Raw genomic sequence first — 26,038 nt, forward strand, 5'->3', positions numbered from 1 at the left:
AACTCGCCTTCGTCGTCTTCCATCTGTTATGATTTTGTTCTTGACATTCCGTGGTGGGCTGCCATAAAGCACACGAATAAAAAGAAACTTTATAAACCTATGCAACCGCGCATCGCGCAGAAAGCTTAGGAAGGGTCCGCTTTATTCCACGTGCTGAACTCAGGACGCCAGTCATTGCGAATGCCAGACCTTCAGGACAACCGCTGCCGAGTATGTCGTTGTTAAACGTGAAACACCAGCCAAGCGTTGATTTTGTGGGGTGCCGTGGCTACGGAGCGAACACGAAGAAGACGCAAAAGAAGAAGTACAACCGCGATGGATAGCCCCAAGAAGGGCGGCGGGCGGCGGCCTAGAAAACGGCACTCGCCCAACACAAAGTCGACAACGCCGTCGGCGCCTTCTCCGCCGGTGAGCGGCGTGGCTACAGCTGACGGCCACCGCTCGCCTTGCACGTTCTCTACGGTGACGCCTAGTGGGACACGGAGCCGGGGCGTCATCAGCGGATCCAGGTCACATAGCACGCACCTTGGATACAATTATTACAGGTGAGGAGCGAACCATCCACTGTGTGTGCGACTCTACACTTGCGACGGTAACGCGTGCAAAAGCACGAGCGTTTGCATAGCAACGCCTCGTCAGCTGGGGTCTGACGAGGCTATTCTCTGCTTATTCTTTTAATTTTCCGTCCTTTCACCCTTCGTCATTGGTAGCCGAATTGGTAGTGTGGTAACCGAGAGGCTACCACAAGAGCGCAGCCACAAAACACACGTTTTGTGGCTGCGCTATCGCTGCACTGTCTAACAATACGTGAGGTTATAGGGCTTCGTGCGTTCGCCACTTCGTGCGTTGTCAGTTTGTTTTCGGATTCCGCGCTTAGCTTGTAGCGCACACAATCCCTTGCGGCCGATCAAACAGCAGTGGAATCATACATTCTCGAGTCATCCCTGGTAGGAAGCGTTCTACTCTTCCGCCTTTTATTCGTGGTTTTATTCGTTTTATCACAGGAAGGTGCGTTGCAACTCCGACCTTGGCAGCTCCGCTCAGAAGTGGGCGTAGTGTCATAACTAATATTGATTGAGGAAGGCTAAATGATAACTCGGTGCGCATATTTATTTCGTAGACATGCACTAAGCCGTATATTAAACACCCGTGTGCTTAGATTTAGGTGCACGTTAAAGAAGCCCAGGTGGTCAAAATTTCCGGAGTCCTCCACTACGGCGTGCCTCATAATCAGAAAGTCAGAAAGTGGTTTTGGCACGTAAAACCCCAAATATCATTATTAAGCCGTATACTATAACTCGAACAAGTTTGGATGTTATAAATTGTGTCACTCAATCAAAAAAATTATCGAATCAATTCTACCCACTGTAGAAATACAGTTCGGAAATAAAGGTGACTGCTTTTCTGTTTCTGAACTTAAGCAGTAGTTTCTGGCTGTGTCGTTATATATATGTAGTAGCCACCATACGAAGATGGCAGACAATTTAGCCAAGAAAAGCGTAACGATGTGGAACTCAATTTTGCTGGATTCTCAATATATGTGCAGGTGAGGATTGTGTTTAATACAATCGCTATATTCCGGATAAATGAAGAAGGAAATGGAGGATGAAAGAAAAGACCTTAACAGGAACCTTTACCTCGGCGACATCTAGCCAAATAAATGGGAACGAAGTAGTTTTTCTCGGTAACCACTGCACCAATGTGGTTGAATCTTCTCGCACTTGATGGAAAAAAGTTATACACTAGTTACTGTGTAAAGCAAATATTTTACTCAGGCCGCCAATCTTTTTATAGATGAAATTGAAATGTGCACAGTTAAATATACAAAGCTAAAGTACCAAGTTGACAACTCTCTCACTCAGCAAGGAGGAACGACACAACAAATTCGTAAACTGCAACTAATAATATTGGACGAACTGGATGTCTTGCACACCGTGCTGAAATATGCCTCTATGATGTGGGTAAGACTACTTCGAAGCCCTCGTAAAGCTTTTAACACATTCACATAAACAGTAAATTCATATATTAAATTTGTCTCCGCTTAGGTGCTCTAAGAACAATATTTTGCAGAACAGCGGTCCATGTTTTCGTGGTTTAGAGTTGTCGATTTTCAAACCTGACACTTCCACTTGTTTTATTAACTTATTATTTTCGGAAATATTTGTACAATCTATTACGCCCTAAACTAAAGTACCGTTTTTATTTTATTCATTCATTCATATACACAGTACCTACATCGCCATGGGCGTCTTGCGCAGGAGTTTGAGGTATAGTAGCGGCGCCTGGTGGCGGCGCGGGAAACATCTGGGTCGTACCAGCTTGGGTCGTATTGAACACTGGCTGTGGCGAAGCACGTTTCTAGGCCGAGTTTTGCGTCGATTCGCACTTTCTTCTGCCCTGGTGCGAGTGCGAAAAGGCTCGCCAGTTCTCACAGACCACGCCGACCACGCTGTGAGCTCGCCGCAGCCTACAGTTTGACGAAAACGGACTCTCCGTGTGCCGTGGGACGTAATGCTAGGAGCAGAAGGAATCGGTGACGCCGATCCGGAGAGACCTAGCCCAGCCTCGGAAAGGCGTCACCGTCATTACTTCTGCGTCGTGGGCTGCCATGAACAAGAACGCCTGAATCCCAACATCAGATTCTACCGTTTTCCTTCAAGGCCTCACGAAGTGGAGCGTCGGGCGCGCTGCATAGCTGCAGTTCGTCGCGCTGAGTAAGCGAAACTTCGCGCCATGCTGACTGCTTCGCCTGTCTTGAAGCTTGCTTGATTATCTGTGTTCTAAAGTTCGGTCTTTTGCACCTACAGTCCCGACAGCAGACCGACATAGCAGCAGGCATGGCTGGTAATTCACGATTCGAGACCCGGCCACAGCGACAATTAACAATTCGACCGATGCGAAGTGTTGAAGTGACCAGGTGTGTGCAAATGAGCACAAATGGTCGGGCTCATTCGATGACAATTCACTACTCCACTACGAGCAGCACAGGTTAAGAGAGTTAAATGCGCTCATCCTTGATCTCAAGCCAGCATGTTGAGGCAGCGCAGCAAGGCAGTATTGATTGCAGCATATCGATGTTCGAGCTCTGTCATTGAAACCTACATCAAGCAAGCAGCGCACGAGCTCGCACGTACGTGCGAGCTCGTGCGTGCTTGCTTGATGCAATGACTGATGCAATGCATATAACTGATGCAATAACTGATGCAATAACGTAATAACTGATGCAATGCATATGAGCTCGCACGTACGTGCGAGCTCATATGCATTGCATCAGTTATTACCAGTTACTAAAAGGGACAGATAGCCGCTACTACAACGCAGGCATAACTACTTGTTTAGCGGCATGCAGTCAGCAAAGATTGCAGGAGGCCCGCCGTTTCGCGGCATGTCGAAAGACTGCTGCCGTCGCGGCGCGTACGATCGTGCGCTCGAGCAGTTCGTACATCGCGGCGCGTACCGTCCTGTGCTCGAGCAGTTCCGTACACATGATGTCTGCTTATCGCTGCTGTGGATTCATTTATAGCAAGCATTTCCTCGCGTTTGTGCGCCTGAATCTAGCAGCTAGCGTGCAAACCTTACCTGAAGTTCCACTTCGTACGCGACTCGCTTCACTTGCGATTGACACCGTGCTAAAACTTCGCCGCCTAATTCTTGAACGGCGTACACGTATTCGGCACTGCATAATTTCTTGCCTTTACGCAGCGTGCCACCCCTGAAAAAATCTTCGGCGCCCGATATTCGCTGCAGGCGGTGACGCAACACAACCGAAAGTGGTGGGTCCATATTGTAAACGTGCTTTCCGAAGCCGACGACCGAGCTTGGTACGACGCATTCTAGGACAGAGGGCGCTTTTCAGCACCTTTTTTGCAGCGCCCCCTGGGCAATGCAAGAGCCCCATAAATGCATTAAGTATGGGGAACAGAACTTAACCAGTAAAGCAGACAATCTTTTGCAGTTATACTCACAAACAGAAGCACAACAATAGCATTTAGAGAAACACATACAAGTAAGGTGAAACAAACAGGTTTTTAGGATACATAACACTTACAGTTATTTTACAAGAGCGCCGTCACAGCTTAGAATAGAATGGTTCGTTATGCGACACATTTACTATATTATTTGATAAACTGTTCTATTGTCTAATTGATTTGGGGAAAGAAGGAGTAGTAAAAATTGTTTGTTCTGCAGTTATAGGCTGAGATCTTTTTGTTGTTATCACCGCGAGTCGATATGTAATCTGGTTCCAGAAGATAGTTATAGTGATGGATACCTTTCTGGGGCTGTTATATATTTCGTGCAATAGTTCGAGCCTTAGCTTCTACCTACGTATATGTAGCAGATCCCATCCTAAAGTGGCCTTCATTTCTGAAACGCTAGAGTACTGGCTGTAATTATTACAAACAAACCCTACTGCTTGGTTCTGTAGTTTTTCCAGTCTATTAATGAGGTAATCTTGATAGCGATCCCCATAATACACCGGCAAATCAATTATTGTTTTGACATGTAAGAAGTATAAAGTTTCTTCAACTTCGCGTGTTGCCTGTTTGAAATTTCTGCGAATAAAATGTAGCATCCTGCTAGCTTTTCCTATGACAGTGTCAATATGTTGATGCCAAGGGAGTGATTCGGTGAAATAGACTCCCAGGTACTTCTATTCCGACTGTAGGTCAACAAGCGTGCCATTGATGCCATCGGTGCTGAGATTTGGATAATTTTCTGGAAAAACTTACTCTACTGCACTTTCGAACATTTCAATGCATGTTCCATTTTTAGAGTGATTACATTTTAGTTTTTTCTGTGTACTAAAAGAAAGTTCATTCAAATGCGTCTAGTGGTTGTCTCATAAAATATTTTCTGCGTTTTGCATCTATTCTAAGGGAGAAATTGGCGCCCAAGATTACTTTTGAAGTTGTAGTTGCGGTCACTGCTGACGCGCTCGGTTTCGGTTTCGCGCAAAAAATAGGGCGCGACTCTTCGTGTCAGCATGTTTTAAATAAACGCTTCTTATTCGCATTAAATACTCATTTGTTACTATCTCGCCATTAGCTACCGTCATCGAACTGGCACTTACGGTATAAGCTTGATAATAACACGCATGATTAGCGAATCTTAGTTGATTAGGCTACTATACAATCTGTCAAGGGGAGTGTGTGTGTGTGTGTGTGTGTGTGTGTGTGTGTTTGTGTGTGTGTGTGTTTGTGTGTTTGTGTGTGTGTTTGTGTGTGTGTGTGTGAGAGAGAGAGAGAAGACGCACTGCGCCTGGTGCAGGCATTCGTCGTGTCACGCATAACGTACTCCGCGCCTGACCTCCAGCTTGCGAAGGTGAACTGCGAGACGCTGAACACGACGATAAGGAAAGCAGTCAAACTCGCCATGGACATCCCAGTGTACTCGTCAACGCAGAAGATGCTGGAAATGGGTGCCCACAACACGGTTGAAGAGCTGGTGGAAGCGCACCTATCTCACCAGAGAGTAAGGCTGAGCCGGACAGAGCACGGTCGGGCCGTCCTACGCAAGACAGGATGGCAAATTGAACAGCAACCGACAACGGAGCCGCTCCCCACAACATGGAGAGACATTATTAAGACCAAGCCCCTCCCCCGGAACATGCAGGCGGGGGCGAACGACGAGAAACGCTCTGCGCGGGCCAAGGCACTCGCTCGACAGCTGGAAGAGGACCCCGAGGTCCTCTACGCGGACGCCTCGCTTCCCTAGCACGGAACCAGAGCAACGGCGGTCGTCACCACCATCCATAAACTGGTCACAGGCGCGTCGATACGGACGACGAATACAGCAGAAGCAGAAGAAGTGGCCGTGGCCCTCGCACTCGCCCAACCGGGAGTGAGGACCGTGGTCACAGATTCCCGGACCGCCTACGCAAGCTGCCGCAAGGGGAACATCTCTCCCGTGGCACTAGCGATCCTCACCAAATGCAAATCACCGGGACGGGCCGTTGAGCTCGTGTGGGTCCCGGCTCACTCGCAAGCGGAAGGGAACGCACTCGCCGACCACTATGCCCGAGAACTGTCAATCCGGGCCGAGGACGAGCCAGAGCTACTGCAGCCCATGACAAGTTTCAAAGAAATCACCCAAATGTACAGAAGCGGCAGATGTAGGCTTCCCCGCCTACATCCGCAAGTCAGCCGAATGCAGCAAACGATCGTGCAACGCACGCAAGCGGGGTCGCAAGCACATCCCGTGCTCTTGCACAAGATGCTCCCAACAGAGCATGACACTTCATGCCCGTTTTGTAGACGATTAAAAGGCACTCTAGCACACATCCTTCCAGAGTGCACTAAGCGCAAGAACCCCCTTCCATCCCTAACCCCACCCTCCCCAGCCCCAACACCTCCCCCCCCCCCCCGAGCGATGGCAGAGCTTGCTGTCCAGCCCCGACCTACCGAGCCAGCTCACGCTGGCGGCTAAGGGCCAGGAAATGCTGGACGCATATGGGACCTGAGAAGAAGGTTTCACCCCATCTGGTGCCAGCGTTCACCAACCTTTACTAAGGGCTCAGTATAAAAGTTGATTCGCTCTCTCTCTCTCTCTCTCTGTGTGCGTACGTGTGTGTGTGTGCGTGTGTGTGTGTGTGTGTGTGTGTGTGTGTGTGTGTGTGTGTGTGTGTGTGTGTGTGTGTGTGTGTGTGTGTGTGTGTGTGTGTGCGTGCGTGTGTGTGTGTGTGTGTGTGTCCATCCCTGCTGTGTATCTTGGCTAGCAAAAATCCACCACTGTGTCTCGGATGCCGCATTTTTATTAGTTACGGACAGCCGTCCATTAAACGTCTGTTATAATTAGCGCCGTACGAAGAACCACCAACCGTCGTGGACAGTAAACGTTTGTGCATGTGGAACGCGTCATTTGCGCTTATCGCGCATTAACAGAAGTCATTTACAGCATATTAGTTTTTGTCATAAGCACTTAAAAGGAAGCTTTCGCTCAGGGGTCTCGTATCGAAATACATGAGGAAGGAGAAATACTTTTTCTCGGCAACCACTGCACCGAACTTGATTAGGTTTCTTACAGTAAAAAACAAAGTTAATATTTACAGAATGTAGGCAGTGTCTCCTTTACTTATTTAGGCCGTATAGGTGTGCAGCATTTAGAGAAACGAGTCAATCAAGTTTAAATAAATTATGGTGTCTTACTGCCAAAACCACATTGCCGTAGTGCAGGACTCCGGAAATTTCGACCAACTGGGGTTCCTTAATGTGCACCTAAATCTAAGTACACGCGTGTTTTCGCATTTTGTCCCCATGGAAATGCGGCCGCCATGGCAGGGATTCGATCCCGCGGCCTCGTGCTCAGAAGCCCAACACCACAGCCACTGAGCAACCACGGCGGGTGTCAATCAAGTTTACAGCTGTTTAATTGTACAATAGAAAACTATGTAAATATAATGTAGACTGCATCTAATTATGCATCTAAAGCACGCGAAATTGATATATTTTACGCCCTTCCCTCCATGGTGGCGTAATCGATTTGGTGTTACTCTGCTAAACCCGAGGGCGGAGAATCAAATCCCGGCCTCGACGGCTGCATTTCGATGGGGACGAAATGCAAGAAACGTTCGTGTGCCTTGAATTGGGTGCACGCTATAAAAGCACAGGTGGTCAAAATTAATGTGTAGTCTCCCACTACGACATGCCTCATAATCATATCGTAGTTCTGGCACGTAGAATTCCAGAACTGATTATTATTATATGTCCCTGTGGTTCATAAAACCAATCTATGAACAGGCCTCTTTGCAAAACCATTGTAAACGCTGTAGCAAATTCACGCAAGCTGCATATGTATTAAATTTGTCCGCTCTAGATGCTCTAACCAGTGCAGTTGACAGAACTGCGATCTCTCTTTTTCGTGCAGACTAACGCATTTGTAAACTTCGTGCTTCCATTCCTTTTTTTTTTCAGGCTCACGAATGTTTTATGACGCTAGTAAATGAAATTTGGCGCAAAATAAAAAAAATTTGCAGGACGCTTAAAGGGAAGCTGAAACACTTATCGAAAAAAATGAGTTCTCTGCGGCATTCTACAGTTTTGAGTCCCCTGAACACGAATATCTGGTTCAAAAAGGGCGGAAACAAACGCAAGCGGCTGTTTATCCAAGAAAACGCGCACCAGCGCCTCAGGGCATCGCGCGAACGCCGCTGTTGCGCGTGATTGGTCGGGGCCGCTGTGACGTCGTTGGCGGTAGTCGCCGGTCGGCGCCGCCGCATGTCTCCGTTTCAATGCGTAGCACCATTCCTTTCTCTCTGGTAGCACGCGGTTCTGCTGTTCTGGCTTCATAGCTGAGTTGCAAGATGGAACGTTCTCGCTGTCTCCGACAGCTTGTATTGTCCCCGTACATGTTTGAACCCACAGCCGATACGGAAAACGATGGCGGCAACAGAGTCAACGACGATATTGAGTGTGCCAACAGCGAGAGCGATGTGTGCACATTCTCGCGCGCTGGAAATCTTAGCTCGTACGTATGTTTTTTTTTTTTTCATGTAGCTGCACGTTGCAATGACGGGAAAAAAATGCGCTAAAGTGTAACTGGGAACATGCTGCTGGAAGAATGCCGAAGCACTAACTTCTCATTAGATTTACACGGGTGCAATTCCGCGATGTCAAGCACCTTGCCGCTGCTTGTCTAAAGTCCCGTGGTTTTTTCAGCGTTGATACACGATCGCGAACATAAGTGCCGCGTTTCAAAGCGCGCACATGCAGTGCTGTGAGGTACAGTCATGGAAGTTGCTTATCATACACATCCAGAGATGACCAGAGGTATTATATGTGCAATATTCATACTATGGTTCGACGACTTTGCGAGTGTGGCTCGATCAAGAATCGGTATGCGTGCTCCATGCTAGTGTTGACATAAAGATATTAGGCAGTTTTAGCACCGCCGTGTGGTAAACACGATAACTGAACCGTACGTCGAATGTCACTAGGCAAGCCTACACTCCATTTGATACCTCAGGTGCATCGCTGTGGAAGCTACGCTCGAAGTCCGGTCACGAAAATTTATTACTGCGCGCGTTTCCGTCTATGCTTCGCAGCGTGCCAGCGGCGTTTGCTCGCGCGAGCATGCACGTGAAGCTGCCGCGACGGGCTGCAATTAAAAAATACCGAAAAGAAAATTTTTTTAAAAGAACGTGTTAGCAGCCGTATAAGTACACGGATGGTTTCTATGGGTAAATTCTTTTTTTATTTTCATTCCGAACTGAGCTTATATATGGAAAGCTTTCTGAAAAATCGGGTCAAGAAACACCGAACTTTTTCTAAGTGCGAACGCAGCCACTGCAAGAAGTATCTCAAGCCTCCACAGCGTTGCACTTGATGTATGAAACGGAGTATAGCAACGCTAGCAACAACGCGTTTTCGCATTTGTCGTAAGGCTATCCGGCTACGATAAAACCTTGTTACCAGACGTTAATGGCTGCAAATGTTCGTATTTCTCCAGTGCATCAATGTGGGCCTAATCACGCTTTCATTAAACTAGGTGCACCTGCATGTGCTGCGTATTGATGGAAGATGAAGAGAACTGCTTGTGCTGCCAGGAGGTGCAAGAGATTAGGAAAAAACAGAAGCGCACGCAGTGCGTAAGAAGTTCAAGACAATTCAGGACTGTGTGCCTCAGCAGGGCAGTACTGGAAGTGGCACTTGCCCAGAAAGGAGTCGAACCGGCTGGACAAGGCAAGAAGTTTATACACAGGTGTGAAAATGATATAGCCAATGGAAAAAGAGTGATGCGGAACAGCGCGGAACAACGCCGGGCTTCAGTCGCGCCGATTTAATTGGAATACCGATTGCCCGCATCGTTGTCAAGCTCCGATGATAGTCACTGTGGCGGAAATGGTCCGAGCACAGCACAGTTGATTTCGTCGGCACGAACTTATCTCTCTTCACCGCACGTACCCACTGCATGCGCTGAAAGCTTCTTTTCCTTCGGGAATTTGTGAAACACCACATCGTCTCGCCCGCCTGTGTTCGCGCAGCCGAATGCTGCACAGAACGAGGGCATGTTGGGCGCCCTTGGCTGTAGGCACTCACGCAGCACAGAAGAACAGTTTACGAAAATCGCAAAACAAACGTGAGCGGCGGCGGCGGCAGATCTCTCGTAGCGTCGTTCAGTAAAGCGCAGGACGGAAAGAGGCATGCCAGCACATGTCAGCACGCCGGTCTGCAGCTCGGTTGGCTCGGTCTCCGCCCATGACGTCACTCTCGCCGGTTCTCTCCTCTGCCAACGTCCTCACCCGGCGCTCCGGGAAGCGATGGGGGCGTGTCCGCGCGGGTGATTTAGAAAGCGATTTCCGCCCGTTATATTAACAAAACGAAAAAAAAAAATTTCGGAACCGTAAATTATTAGGTCTGTTCTTCCCAATCCCAGCAATTCATAGAAATTGAAAACCGTTTCAGCTTCCCTTTAAGCTTCAACTTTAAGAGTGGAACGCGATTGCATTCAAAGATCCCTGACTGACTATTGTCACGATTCCCGGCAACTGCAGCTTGTGTCACTATAACGTTTACCGGGAAACGCTGGCGCTCAATGCTATGCACGAAATCGAGCTTTTTGGTAGAAACGCACCTCTTGCGGGGGCCGAACCCAGGTTTTGTGCACAGCTGCGCCAAAAGAGAATACATCATTTTCATATTTCTCTTATTGTTTCGCACTTTTAATATTTAAGTCTGAGAAGATCTAACATAGAAGGCATGCGCTGTAGGTGTTTTATTTCATGACATATGTTTGTGGGCTGTCATTCTTAAAATTCCGAGAAATAACTTTGCCAAAAATATAAGAGAAGGCATGCACAACTTTAGTGATAGGACGGTGTGGTAATGTAACCTGCATATACCGCATGTCATATAGAAAGGCGCGGCATATACATAGTACACCTAAATATATTGTGACGCAGCAGTTATCACGACGTTTTTTACGCGTCGAAGATGCGGCGAACCGACCGCGCCCACAGCACGGATCACACTCAAGAGCGAGCCCCACAAGCGATGCTGAAGAAACCCATGTGAACCCCACATGATGATGTTCATGTACAGATGACAAAGAATAGTTTATAAATGCCCACAGTATACGGAAATTTTCCGTCGCAGGCAACCTCGCCGACACCGGCACCGACACCGGATTTTCTGCGACATGAGGCCCTTAACGCTGTCGCGTTAAAATTATGCTGTCTACAGTCAATGGAATTTCACTTTCTCTCGCCACAGAATTCAACACATTTCATTAAAATCGGTCCAGGGACTATCTCATGAAAGCATTTATGCGTTTCGCACCTATTTGCATAGCCGGCATCAGATTAGGGCCATAAGTACAGCTTCCTCTGAACGGCCACTAGGATTTAGTCACCGCGTTCTCGAGTGTCGAGTGTCGAGCGCGTCGTCAAGTCAACTCACACGTAGTTTCTGGCGCATGTGCAGAGAAAGAGCTCAGTGTTCGTTGAATGCGCGACGCCCGCTTTTGAACGTTTGCCGCTGCCACTTAGGTAGTGCCATTGCGTACTTCCTGTAGTCTACTGCAACTGTTGAGTGACTCCTGGTCATTTCCTCTCAGCCCTGAAGAAGGGGGCCATGCTAAATAAAGTTTTCTCTCTCTGCTTTATTGCATAATCACCGTCAGTTCCACCACCCTCTCCCTCTCTCTCTGGTGTTGAACGTTCCCCAATCGCACGAATCGACTATTGAATGTCAACTTATCTTTTCCTATCTCCCCAGGATTTCAAGCGGTTGGTGCTCAGTTTCTAGCCGAGTCAACTAGGCCGACTTCGGTGACAGTGTAAAACTACACTGAGCCGATCCCGGAGATGGTGCAATTAAAACTGGGCCCATCCCGGATACTGTGTAATCAATGGTGGTGGCTTGACAGGAAGGGCCTGACGCCAGTGCGCGATGTACGTCATCGCGACGGTTTTATACGGCTCGTAAGGCGAGCCGATCCTGGAGCGGCTACAATCGCGATAAACTTGGTGATGTTATCGCACACAAGCGCTCAGGTGTAGCATGTGGACTTGGCATGTCCGCTTATTCGTCTCTCTCTACGGGTTTGGTGTTGGTGTCTCGCCAGGCACACGTAGACGTGAGCCTTCTGTTCAAATGCGACGCGGTCGAAGCATTGAACAGGCTGAAAGTAACATAAAATTGTGCGCGCCATGTTCTTTTCCATTGCGTATAATCGAAACGATTAAAGCAAGCTTCACTTAGGCTGGATTTACAACACGCACGTTTTACCGACATGAAATTTTTTTCCGTTGTGTATCTCGCCATGCATGTTGCAGTTAAGGGGCACCTCACACCGCATTTTCCGTCTCATTTACCTGAAACTTTTTATTGCGATAGCAATTATATGGAGACTCCAGGTGAATTTTCGACTTAGGCGTCGCCGTTACCGTGATGTCACCTATACATTTGTTTATATACATGCTATTTATGTACGGTGCTAACAAATTGGACAGAAACTTGTAGGTTAGCAAAGAGGCTCAAAAACAAGGACCGCGCAAAGAGCGATGGACCGAAAAATGTTAGGTGTAACATTAGGAGAAAGGAAGAGAGTGGTGTGAATCAGAGGAAACGGCGATAACCAACATTGTATTTAACATTAAGAGAGGAAATAATGAAGCTGGGCAGGTCCGGTAATGCGTAGGGCAGAGAACCGGTGGACTATTAGAGTTACGGAACGGGCGCCAAGGGAAGGGAAGTGCAGTCGAGAACGAGAGAAAGTTAGGCGGGGGGTGATGAAATTAGAAAATTTGCTGGCGCAAGTTGCAATCGGCCAGCACGAGACAGCGGTAACTGGAGATGACTCAGAGAGGCCATTTATTCTGCATAATTTTCAAGAACGTGCAGCGCGAACAAAGGCAATAAAATGTTTCATTCACAGCCCGTGCCTTTCATTTAGATATTCTCAGGACATGAAAAAGTGCACAACGATAGTCATGCTCGCAATCTGAAAACGATGCAATTTCACCGTCACAGAAGTTGCGACTGTGCGATGTCATTACAGGCCTTACAAGTCTTGGTCACTATTTAAAGGGGCCAGGAGTGTTGGCGCACCAGCGTAGACTCGCATCCGCGTATAGTTCAACACCGTTCTAGGAGTTCACGCGGAACTCTAAACGTTCCATTCTCTGTTAGCGCTGCGCCTTCTGGCTCGTAAAGGGCAATATATTTTTCCTCTCTCTATATCGGCCAGCAGCCGCAGCAGGCAGACCCCTCGCTCCGAGGACTGCCACTTCCCCATGTGCGGCCAACGCTCTACCATCCTGACCCTATCTGTGTTCTCGGTCTTGGTGACGGTGGCGATTTTGGTCACCCTGGTGCTTTCTCTCTACGCCAACACGGTGCACTACATTCCGAAACGCCAGCCGCGTTTCGTCTCTCCCAGCGTCATGGGCGTCTACCGTGACTGGGTCGTCGTCTCGAGCGCCCGCCAGTGCAACAACGTCACCAGGTACGGCGGGAGCGTCTGCTAACACGACGAAGGCTTACAGACAGGCAGCGATCACGAAAATGATGCCGCATTGCCGAAATGTGAAAGTTGGAGTTTGCGTTACCGTAGCTCTAAGCGGAGAATAAAAGCGATGCTGCTATTCTAAGTGAATTCATGTGCGTGCGGTAAATTACTAGTAAGCGCGTAAGCGCCTGAGCAAAACTAGAACAAGGTGAAAGCGGGAGGCAACGTTTCCCCAAGTGCACTTTTCTTTTTTCAAGGCAAGTCAACTTGTCGCAACATTGGCTCCCCCCTTTCGCCTGGCTTTAGCTTTGACCATCGTCTTGAATTTCCATATCTCCCGCCTTCCCACTGTTGTCTCTAGTAAGCGCCTAGGATTCGCATACGGTGATCAAACATTTTGTCTCTTCTTTAAAAATGTTTTTCGCCATCATGCTTTTGGGGCATTCCTGTCACTGATCCCCTTCTCTATACAGAGTACCATGCAGGCGCCTACACATACGGCGGCAGAATTTTGCGCATTTCTCTCTCTATGAGTACTCCCGTTTACTCATTTGGAAGCTTTATCAGGGCTAAATGAAATTCTTGGGCTGCGCTCTACGGATGAACTCCAAGAGGCTGCCTGACGCTTCTTTTTGCCCCAGTGACCGTTCCTTGGGGTGAATACACGCACAGAAGGAATGTGCTCGCTGTTTCATAGGCAGGTCTTTCATTACCCGTTGGCGAATCCGCTCTAATTTTCACACTCCCACAAGAGGTGTTTTAGGTAAGCGTTTTCTAATGGAACTGAGCATCGTGCCATCTGTTTTGCTAAGTATATACGCGCAGTGTTATGATATCGGGTAAGAAGTGCGCATTCGTTAGGAGCAAAAGGAAGCTTTCAGGGTAATATGCATTGGATTTCGCGTTGAGCACGTTCTGCGTAAGTGCCTCCATGCTGTCATTCTACAACATTCTAACATCAGCAACGTTGTAGAAATAGCCTGACGTCTGCGTACTAACGCGATAGCGTTAAGAAGCCCGTGTCACAGGAAGTGCGGCGTCCGGCGTCAGACTTCACCCTCGGCAAAAATAATTTCTAACCAAATTCCGAACCACGCATACCCAACCACTTCTCTACCACCAAAGTTGCTCATATTGTCACGTGGTCGTGACGTCAAAGAACACAGTAGCAATACTGTGAAAGGCAAAACTAGATTTTTATTGGGCGAACCTGTGCCCACAAAACAGGCTACACTTATAGCACAACGAGAGCGGCGAACACAGTCGGCGGTCGTTGAAAATCTGATCAGCGGGTCAAGCGCGTCGGCTTTTATAGATCAGTCATCGAATGCTCCAGATTAACCACTGGGACCCGCGTGTCTTCCACAAAGTTCTACACTATTCGCGTCGCGCATATATGCAATCAGATTACACAAGCTGCGGTGAAAGACAGTGGACGGAACCATCGATAACATTCTAGAAACTTAGGATACATGCAGGCGCGTCCCGCGCTGTGCGATAACATTTGTCAGGCGGCGAAACGTGGTCGCCCGATAAAGATAAGTACACGTGTCAATATATACCTTGTCTTTCATTCTCTGCAAAGTTATTCCTCGGAATTTTTAGAACGGCAGCACACAAACAAACGTAATGAAAAAAATAACCCGACAGCGCACGTCCTTTATGTCAGCTCGTCTCAGAGTGACATAATAAAAGTGCGAAACAATAACATATGATCGGCCCACGCAAGAGGTCGCGTTTCTACCAGAAAGCTCGCCTTCGTGCATAGCGTTCGCAGCCAGCTTTCCCGGCAAACGTTACGGTTACATAAGCTGCACTTGCCGGGAAGCACGAAAAGCAGTAAGGGGTCTTTGAACGCTATCGCGTTCCACTCTTAAAGGAGAAGCTTAAGCGTCCTCCAAATTTTTAGATGCCGCCGCAGCATTCGGCGCCAGTTACCTCGAAATGCCGTTGGTCCTGGAGACAGCTTTGGTTATTAAATTTTAGGCTTCCGGCCACGTATTTTAACTACTGAACAAGGGCCCGCATTGATCTAACAGAATAACGCGAGCATGCTGCGCCGGTTAACCCACTTGCACAGAAGCAATAAGCGCACAACTTAGCCAGTGCTCGTGGAGGGCCAGAGTCTCGGATTACAAAACAGTGCAAGACAGGTGTGATTAGACGTGCCAATTTGCGCAAATTGCGAAGAGGTATGCTCTTCTATGTATTGGGACGGGCTGGGTACGACAGTCAAAAGGTAGATTGATGTGGGAGTGTGGCCACGAGCATTGTGTAATGAATAATAAACCTGCAGGAACACTAGTCACAGTGAATGCCGATGAATAGGAAGTATATAGCCAAACATCCTAATATACAGTGAACGTATTCTAAATAACGTAAGCGCGTTGTGAAGTGCTTGTTTAAACGCATTTATCGCACAAACGTAGGTTGCCTTTGGCCATCGTCATAACCCCTCGTCCGGATTTCGAAAGCGAAAGGTCTCATTTAGTTACTCAGCGTGTTCGTGGCCCTTATTCTGGTAACGTTTTCACCCGATGCACCGACCCGACCCCACCTCACAGTGCTCATAACCAAACATGATGACCACGATGACGTCAGTGCGTGGTATTCAGTGCAGCAGGTAACCTGCCTTTATTGCGATACAGACGCTGACAGAATTAATGCCGCTGGCGTCTGTGCCCGCTAGCTAGGTGTCCTCACTACGAACGAGTCCAACAGTGGTGTCACGTCTCTTTCTGCTTGCACAGTGCCCAATATAGCGGCCATGACGCCAATTGCAAACAGTCTATAAGGAATACCATCTGAGGATGTTAAGGGGGCAACGAAACACTTACTTTGGCTGCAATCTGACCGCATGTCTCATTCTCTGTCCCGCAGAAATATTTTTATCAAGAACGGAACCGTGGGCGACGCCGCCGTGGCCACCATGCTGTGCATGTGCGTCGTCATGCCTCACCGGTGCGGACTTGGCGGGGGATTCGCGGCCACCTACTACAACCGGTGAGGAGACTGCGCATGATAGTCTTTTAGAGCGTACAATCTGTGACAAGATTCTGCGCAGAACCATGAGATCAGATTGGGAGGTAGTACGTGCATTTAGATTTTGTGGAGGGCTCGACCTGCCACTTGTTTTTCTAACTTCCTTCTCGAAGTTGCACTACTACGACCATCCACCCTTTTACATTGCATGGTTTTCCATGAAAAGTGAACCATGCATGATTCACTTTGTAATTGCGCGTTTAGAACAACACTACCACTCGAACACGTTTAATGCAGGGCTCCTTGACTGCCGAATCATTTTTACTTAAAGATACGCAATATATGCTCGAATACCTTCCTAGCAAATAAAGCGGCAAGAAATTGACAGTCCTTGTGATAAGGTAATCATTTCATCAACGCATCATTTTACTTGTTAGATTGTACCTTCCTTTATCTCGTCGCAAAAATATCTACAGTTGAAAGGTCTACGCTTGAATGAAAAACTAAGAATAGTGCAGGTATACACAACAGAAAGAAAAGCGCAGTTCTTTCGATCGATGTCTAGTACTGCGTTTGGATCTTTATTCAGAATGTAATCTCAGTTTCTTATTGCTTTACGAAGCATGACTATCAGCGCATGAGCAATAGAAATTTCTTTCATGGATGGAACGTGATTTTGATTGTTTGACCTTAATGAAGTTTTATTTGTTTCGAGGCTGCCATTTTCATGTCAGCGCGCCTTTATGCACACGCTTACTTTCGATAGAAAGCACTCGTCCTGCAATCTTATTTAGTTGTGCTCGTCAGCTTACACGCTGCTTACAATAAATTACTTCCAACTCACCCGCTTCGCCATCTTTCTTACTGTTGGCGCTTATGCCTCTGCAACGAACAGGAGGTGCATTTCGCTCTGAGGGTTGCAAGATAGAGCTAAATCTCCGACCTCCTTATCACCGCGCTTAAACGTCCAAAGCTTGGTCGATGCCGTGGTCAATACGCATCTCGATGAACAGAACTGGAAAAACTGCGACTCACTGTCGTAATTTCTCGGTGCGCTCACCTTTGTCACGACGACGCCCGCAGGAAGACGACTAACGCGACGGCTGTGTTGGCCACGGCCAGGGCCCCAGCTGCGTCCTCGCTCGGCATGTTCAGCAGCAACATCAACGCCTCGTTCGCCGGTGAGCGTGACTCTGGTTAATTACCAGTGTTGTGGCACTGTAAGGGATGACGTACGGCAGAATAAACATAAACGGGAGCACTGTCGTGTCTGTTAGCGAGTGCGCCGCTCTGTGTCGCTTCCGTCGTCCCTCGTGTTTTATTGCAACACATTTCTCGCAATTATTCAGGCAGCAACCAGCCCAGCACCGCGTTTTGATGATTCTAGTCACCACCACGTCGCTTCCGATGGGTTGTCATCCGCTGTTGCTGTACATAATTGAAAAATTGATGTACTTCACAACTTACAAACGAGAAAACGCCTACTTTGGAGACGTCTGCTGTAAAGGACGTCGTTCTATAGCCGCCGCGTCGGCGCAGTGGATGTGGTGTTCTACTGGTGAGAACCAAGTCTCAATTTCAATTCCTAACCGCCGCGACTGCACCTTTACATAAGCGTAGTTAAAAAACATGATTTCGTATTATGCATTCGGTGGACGTTAATGAAAACCATCTGCTCAAAATCAATATGTTAAAATGGTGGGATACACAGAGGGCCTGCCAGTGCTGATTGTACATAGCACAGAGCGTTTCCAGGTCCTCATCCGGGAGATTTCTCAGTAGAGTATACCGTATCCCGTCCTCTCCGGGTGCGGTGTTCATATGAATGTCTGCGAGTGCGGCTTTGATTTCGTGGACAGTTATGTGAGTGCCTAGCGGGTCACTTTCTTCTCTATACGGATAGTCCGGATAGCTTTGCTTAGAGCCACGAGAGAGATACCTTTGTTCAAGGTCCTTCAGGAGCTGGCCTCCGTCTCCTCCGTACTGGTGGAGGAATGTTTGAAGCTGCCGATTTTTATGGGATTTCGTGGGTGTCGGATCTATTAGCAACCGAACGATTGCCCAGGTTCTCGCGGTGCCCAGCATACCACTTAGTTTTCCACAAAACGTTTGCCGGTTAGGACTGGTTAGCTGGTCTGCGTATTCCTGGGCTGCTCTCGTGATTTGTGAAAATCTGTAGCGCAATTTTCGAATGAACTTTTTCCGCTTCCATCGCTTCGTGAGACCTCGGCGCGCGTCCCACAGATGTAGGAGATGCGGGTCAACCTCGGGGGTCTCTGTCGATGTGGTTATGCGGCTAGTCGTTTTGTTTACATCGTTGCGTAAATCACTGAGCCAACTGGCATAATTTTTGGTGCTTTCATCTCCTGTGGCTCGATCCCTACGGATTTCGCGGAGTTTGGTCCACTTTGTAATGCAAGTTTAATTTTCAGGCATTCGTAACTTGTGCGAGTGATGCGGATGATAAGAATATGGTGATCGCTACCCAGCGTCTCGCCAGTGTTCAGCCACTGGCCCTGGACCCCCCTCGTGAATATGAGATCCGGGCAAGTGTCTCTGTCGACACTATTTCCCTGGCGACTAGGCTGGGTCTGATCTGTTATGAGGGTGAATGGGTGATTATGGTGTGAGTTCCCAAAGTCGGGCGCCCTTTGGTGTGTTACTGCGATAGCCCCAGGCCACGTGTGCGGCATTAGAGTCACCGCACACTACGGACATTGGGCCCACCGTGATGAGTTCCAAGAGTAGGTACTGAAAATTGTCCCACCGAGCACGAGGTGCACTGTATACATTTGAGATATACAGGCTATTTTGTCGCCTGTCCGTGAGGGCAATCTCAATGATTTGATGAGGGATGTCTGATGGATGGATGGATGTGTGTTGTTTAGTGGCGCAAGGGCCAGGTATGGCCAAAGAGCGCCATGACTGATAATGTTGTGTTAAGCGCTGATTTGTGAGTGGCGATGGTGGGATGTAACATGGCTGTAAAGTGGCCTAAAATCAATCAGTGTCATGGAAACGTAAAATAGTATATAGCATAAAATTATGACAGTGATACATGTAGTGGTCTGTGGATATAGTACACGTGATAAGTGATCATGGAGCTAAAATGCGAGAATATGTAAATAGCGCTAATGCCTCCGGGGGGCCTTTGAGCCCAAAGGCTGGGAGGCAGGTGCTTTCTTTTAGTGCAGTTATCGCAGCAGAAACCTCAGTTAAGAGGCCGTGCTACGGATTTCCTGGTGATATGACATGAAAACTATGTACATCTTTTAAAAATGCGAACAAGGATTGATATTTAAAGAGCGGTTCCATACCTATGATCATTAGAGGATGAAGGGGAATTTGTTGACGGTGTGGTAATGGAAAATGCTTTTTCCTATTAGCGTCTAATTCAGTGCATTGCAGCAGGATGTGAAGCACGGTAAGTGGCTCACCACATTTATCACACATGGGCGGATCGCCACCGGACAAGAGGTATGCGTGTGTGCTGTATGTGTGTCCTATCCTGAGTCTGCAAAGTGTTACTTCTGTGTGGCGGTTCTTCGATACCGGCGGCCAGTTGCCAAGATAAGGCTTGATAACATGTAATTTATTTGCTGTTTCTTTATCCCACAAGCGCTGCCAGAAATCTCTTAGGTTTTTTCTTATTGAGGGCTTGAGGTCCATTACAGGGATAGTCGTGGAAGTGTCTGCAGCGTTCGCGTTCACGGATGTGGCTAGCTGGTCCGCTAACACGTTTCCCTCTATCTCTCGGTGCCCCGGCACCCAGCACAGGACGATATGCTGCTTAGACGCATAGGTTTTTAGCAATGCTGAGTAAAGAGAAATAATTACTGGGTTTTTATATTTCTTGACAGTTTTCAAAGCATTTACGACGCTCAAGGAGTCTGTGTATATAACTGCCTTTGGGATATTAAATTCTTTAATGTGTTTAACAGCGGCCAATATCGCGTAGGCCTCTGCTGTGAAAATACTTGTGTTAGGGTGCAGAACACCAGCAACCGAAAAGGATGGACCAACCGCTGCGTAAGATACGCCAGAATTACACTTCGATGCGTCTGTAAAGAATTCAGGAGAGGAGTATTTGTGCTGTAATTCGAGGAAATACGTTCGTATATGCGCGACAGGCGCGTGCTTTGTAACAGTTACGAAAGATATATCACAGTCTATTGGTTGCCACTGCCACGGCGGGGGCCGTATAGCAGGGGACATAAGGTGGTATTCAAGCAGTGGAACCCTTGTTTCTTCAGCCATGCCTCTGACACGCAGTGAGAAAGGCTTTGCCACTGTGGGCCGGTTGCGAAAAAGTTGACAACTGGACAAATCGTTTATGGTGGAGAACGCGGGCTGCTCACTGTTTGCGTTCACTCTCAGAAAATACATGAAAGAGGAGTATGTTCTCTGCAGATTAAGTGACCACTCATCCGATTCAACGTAAAGGCTTTCCACTGGGCTTGTTCTAAAGGCGCCTGTGGACAAGCGAATGCCTAAGTGGTGGATAGGGTCTAGCATCTTCAGAGCAGTTGGAGTAGCCGACTGGTAAACTATGGCTCCATAGTCTAGTCGTGTGCGTATGAGGCTTTTATACAAGTTCATGAGACATTTTCCATCACTGCCCCAGGCTGTGCGTGAGAGCACCTTTAAGATATTCATTGTTTTCATGCACTTGTCTTTAAGATATTTTATGTGCTGTACAAAGGTTAGTTTCGCGTCTAAAATTATGCCTAAGAATTTATGTTCGCTGTTTACGGGCAGACGCTCACCATGCAGCACAATTTCAGGATCAGGGTGCAGGCCTCTTTTTCTGGAGAAAATGACACAGGTGCTTTTTTGTGGGTTCAGTCTGAACCCGTTCTCATCAGCCCATTTGGAGACCCTGTTAAGACCAAGCTGGACCTGTCGCTCACAGATTGCAAGAGAACTTGACTGAAATCCTATCTGCACGTCGTCAACATACGTTGAATAGAAGATGTTATGTGGTATGTGTAGACGAAGAGAATTCATTTTTACTATAAAGAGTGTGCAGCTGAGCACCCCGCCCTGCGGCACTCCAGTTTCCTGTACAAACTTCTGTGACAGAACACTGCCCACTCGAACACGGAATGTCCGATTCGACAGATAACTTTCTGTAACATTGAACATATTTCCGTGTATACCTAACTGTGAGAGGTCTTTCAATATCCCGAACCGCCACGTTGTATCATAGGCTTTCTCCATATCTAAGAATACTGATAAGAAAAACTGCTTATGGACAAAAGCTTCACGGATGCGTGCCTCGATACGTATGAGATGGTCAGTGGTGGATCGACCCTCCCGAAACCCGCACTGGTATGGGTCCAGCAATTTGTTTGATTCTAGGAAGTGTAGTAGGCGACAGTTAATCATTTTTTCGAATACTTTGCAGAGGCAGCTTGTTAATGCTATAGGTCTATAACTTGATACAGAGGAAGGATCCTTTCCGTGCTTCAGTATTGGAATTATAATAGCCTCCTTCCAAGCAGAGGGGATCTCGCCGGAAGACCATATAACGTTGTAAAGGGAAAGGAGGGTTTTCTGTGTTTCGGATGGTAGTTGTTTTAACATCTCATATATTATGCGGTCTGAACCTGGGGCGGATGTATTACAGCAGTTCAGTGCTGCCTGCAGTTCTGCTATGCAGAATGGTTCATTGTACGGCGCACTTTTTGCACATTTCCTTTCTAGCTTTTGGTTCTCTATTCGTGTTTTGCACTTTAGGAATGTTTCGGTGTAGTGTGAGGAGCTGGATATGTGTTCAAAGTGTGTGCCAAGAAAGTTGGCTTGATCTTCCAGGCTTTCTCCGTGACTATTTACTAAAGGCAGGGAATACGTTTGTTGTCCATTAACCTTTTTCACTCTATTCCATACTTTGCTCTCATCTGTGTACGAGTTGATGCTTGATATATACTTCGCCCAACTCTCTCGTCTTGCTTGTCGGCGCGTTCTCCTCGCCTGGGATTTGATATGTTTAAAGTTTTCCAGGTTTTCAGCTGTAGGAGAATCGCGAAATATCGCCCACGCTTTGTTCTGGTTCCTCCGTGCTTGCCTGCATGCATCGTTCCACCAGGGAACACGCCGCTTGGAACCCATGCCGCTCGTTTGTGTAATACATTTACAGGCGGCATCCAGTATAAAAGCTGTAAAATATGCAACAGCATCATCTATGATTATAGCAGACATCTCAGTCCACGTCATGTAAGTAAGAGATCGGTACCGTTCCCAATCGGCTGAGTCAATCTTCCACCGAGGGACCAGCGGGGGAAGTTGATCTTGTTTCGGCGTAGTTAGGATTATTGGAAAGTGGTCACTCCCATACGGGTTGTTAAGCACATTCCATTTAAAATAGGGTAAAAGCGTCGGCGATAAAATGCTAAGATCTATGGCAGAGTATGACTTGTTGGACAGGTTAAAATATGTGGGCTCCTTCGTGTTCAAGAGACATGTTCCAGAGGAAAAAAGCACCTCTTCAATGACGCGACCTCGCGCATCACAGCGTGAATCGCCCCACAAAGTACTGTGTGCATTAAAATCACCAAGAATAAAATAGGGGTCCGGGAGCTCATCTATTAATGACTCTAAGTCGCGTCTGTGAAGGTGATGATGTGGTGGTATATACAGAGAACAGATTGTAATGAGTTTATTTAAAAGTACGGCTCGAACGGCCACGGCCTCAAGGGCCGTTTGGAGCTTTAAATACTGACATGCTATACTTTTGTCAGCAATAATGGCTACACCGCCAGATGCTGCGACAGCATCCTCGCGGTCTTTGCGGAACGTAACATACTTTCGGAGAAAGCTTGTGTGTATAGATTTTAAGTGTGTTTCCTGTAAACACAGCACTTTTGGATTATGTTTGTGGATGAGTTCTTGCACATCATCAAGGTTTCTAAGAAGACCTCTGACGTTCCACTGAATTATTTGTGTATCCATTTTTATAGTAAATTGGTGCTGTGCTTACGGAAAAGGCAGTGATGCCTTAGATTACAGAGCTCTTTCGAGGCCCTGTAACCGGGGTTTTGTTCTTTTTAAAGCGTTCGAGGGAACCTCGCCGCTCCTTAGGCGCTTGATGCGCCTTGAGGATAGGTGTAGTGTCCATTGCCTCTGGTGAGGCTCCGGACACGTGCTCTTGCGAGCGAGAAGTTTTCAGAGAGAGTCCCGCCTTGGAGGGCAAGACCCCTGCGCCCACCAGCCCGGAGGTCGATGGAGCTCCCTGAGGAATTTGGCTGCGCCGGCTGTTGCCAGCGCCGGAAGGGGCGGGGGAGGGTGGGGCTGCCTCAGTGGCGCCCACCTTCGGGGTGGGTGGCCCCGTCTGCTGGGTAGACGGAGCAGCGCTAGCTGCAACCGCCACGGGGGCTGATGGCGTAACTGCCGACTCACGGCTTGTGGGTCGGACAGCCGCCGGAGGCCGTTGTGGCGCTGCCCCCTGACGCGCCACTTCGGCAAAGCTGGCCTTAGGAAGGTATGCAACCCGCCTGCGTGCCTCTTTGAAGGATACGTTTTCTTTGACTTTGATTGTCACAATCTCCTTTTCTTTTTTCCATGACGGGCAGGACCGCGAGTATGCGGCATGCTCGCCATCACAGTTGACACAATGTGGAGTGTTCTGGCATGTTTCGGAGGAATGTTCAGTGTCACTACACTTGGCACATGTCAGCCGGCCTCGACAGTTCTGTGAACTGTGGCCAAACCTTTGGCATTTAAAGCATCTGAGAGGATTGGGCACGTATGGCCTAACTCGAAGTTTGATATAACCGGCCTCGATGGACTCGGGGAGGACACTTGAGCCGAAAGTGAGTATCGGGTGTTTTGTTTGGATTTTTTTTCCATCTCGCCTTATCTTAATTCTTTTGACATTTATAACATTCTGTTCGCTGAAGCCCTCCAAGAGCTCAGCCTCAGTGAGCTCCAGCAAATCATCGTCGGAGACAACGCCGCGGGAGGTATTCATCGTGCGGTGCGGGGTTACTACTACTTGGGTCTCTCCAAATGATACTAGTTTGGGCAGTTTCTCAAATTGCTTCTGATCGCGGAGCTCCAAGAGGAGGTCACCGCTTGCCATCCTCGAAGCCTTATATCCTGGACCAAACACTTCGGTAAGAGTCTTCGATACAAGGAACGGTGAGATTGTTCGCACTTGTTTAGCTGGTTTTTCTGAGTGGATTATGTGAAAACGAGGAAAATTGTGGACTTGCCGTCCGAAAAACTGAAAGACTTCTTCGGTGCGCCCTCGTTTCTGAGGGCGATCAGGGAGTTTAGGAAACGCGTTTTCCATAGATACAGTTGGGTTTTCGGCCGCGATGCCGACCACCCACCATGGAGCCCAACAGGGGGACGTGACAGAAGTTTCTGCTAGAGAAACCCTGCCAACGCCAGCCGTACATCGCTGCTATAACCAAATACAGCATAACCAAGGCTGGCTAGCTACACAAGGTTAACCCTTGCCGCCGGGAAACTAGGAAGTGAGGAGAAGTGATGAGAAGACAGGAAAGATGAAAAAGGCGAGAGAGAAAGACGAAGATTGGAGAGGAGGACAGGAAAAGGCGACTGCCGATTTCCCCCGGGTGGGTCAGTCCGGGGGTGCCGTCTATGTGAAGCCGAGGCCGAAGAGGTGTGTTGCCTCCGCCGGGGGGCCTTAAAGGTCCAAACACCCAGCTTCGGCTCAACCCCCAGGATCCCCTTTTCCCCAGACACGGCTAAGCCGCGCACGGCTACTCGCGGGAGGGTCCAACCCTCGTGTGCTCGGGTACGTGGTGTCGCAACACACCAAACGCCTGCTGACGCAGACGCCCCTGCGGGGAGGGATGTCTGAAGTGACAGTAGTATGGGTATAGGCAAGTTTCCTAGACACGAGCACGCACACTTTCGTGTCGTCCGAGCGCCTAATGGTCTCGTAGCCACTGATAGGTACAAGTGTGGCGCCTGGCTCTTGGAGAAGTACGATGTCCGGCGGTTTGACGCTGCGGCGACGTACTGTTGCAGCGAGCACCGTTTAGATCGATACTCCCTGCAATTCTATAGCCACAGCGTCAGTCCCGCCGTTCCATTTTTCATTTGCATTGCAGGAGCCATCATTCTGCAGCTGGGCTGGATGAACGTACGGGTGAGCGCGCTCGCTTGTCGCTAGTGACGGCGCTGAGGTTGGTGTAGCTAATGTCCCTCAAAAATTTTAAAGCACAGAAACGCTTTGATCCAGCCGACAACGCCAGCGATAGGCCGATCGGTGACATTTGACCTTGCTCCCGCCCCTTTGCCGCCATGAAAGTTCCTGTGCGCCGGGCGAAGTGCGCGCGCTTCGCCTGTTGGGCTATGCACATTGCTGCGATAATTTCGTTCCGGGAGGGCCGAAGTGCCTCGTTGCTGTGCCGTTGGGTGCCGAAACCGGACGAAGGATGGCAAGAAGTTATTTTGCATCCCGCGCGGCAACCAGAACCTAACCAGAAGAACAGAATGCTTGCACAGAATTGGACGAAAAAGACTGAACCGTCGGTAACTGCACTATACGAGGAAAGTAACGTAGTAACGTAGGTGCGAGAGAATGTATACACGTGCATGTGTAAAGCTGCGATAGTATTTCATTCGCGCGCATGAA

At 48.3% G+C, this 26,038-nt stretch overlaps 1 protein-coding gene across 1 annotated transcript in view; it reads left to right on the forward strand.

The window, feature by feature from the left end:
* Positions 1–220: 220 nt before the first annotated feature.
* The window catches only part of LOC142574198 (scoloptoxin SSD14-like), a 90,482-nt gene continuing 64,664 nt past the window's right edge, over positions 221–26,038 (forward strand). Inside the window, exons 1-4 of the mRNA XM_075683345.1 lie at positions 221–545; positions 13,189–13,443; positions 16,327–16,449; positions 17,512–17,609. Coding sequence (XP_075539460.1) covers positions 316–545; positions 13,189–13,443; positions 16,327–16,449; positions 17,512–17,609 — 706 coding nt within the window. The 5' untranslated portion in view covers positions 221–315. The remainder of the gene's footprint in view (positions 546–13,188; positions 13,444–16,326; positions 16,450–17,511; positions 17,610–26,038) is intronic.

This window comes from Dermacentor variabilis, chromosome 3 (assembly GCF_050947875.1).
Source record: "Dermacentor variabilis isolate Ectoservices chromosome 3, ASM5094787v1, whole genome shotgun sequence".
In the NCBI taxonomy this organism is placed as follows: Eukaryota; Metazoa; Arthropoda; class Arachnida; order Ixodida; family Ixodidae; genus Dermacentor; species Dermacentor variabilis.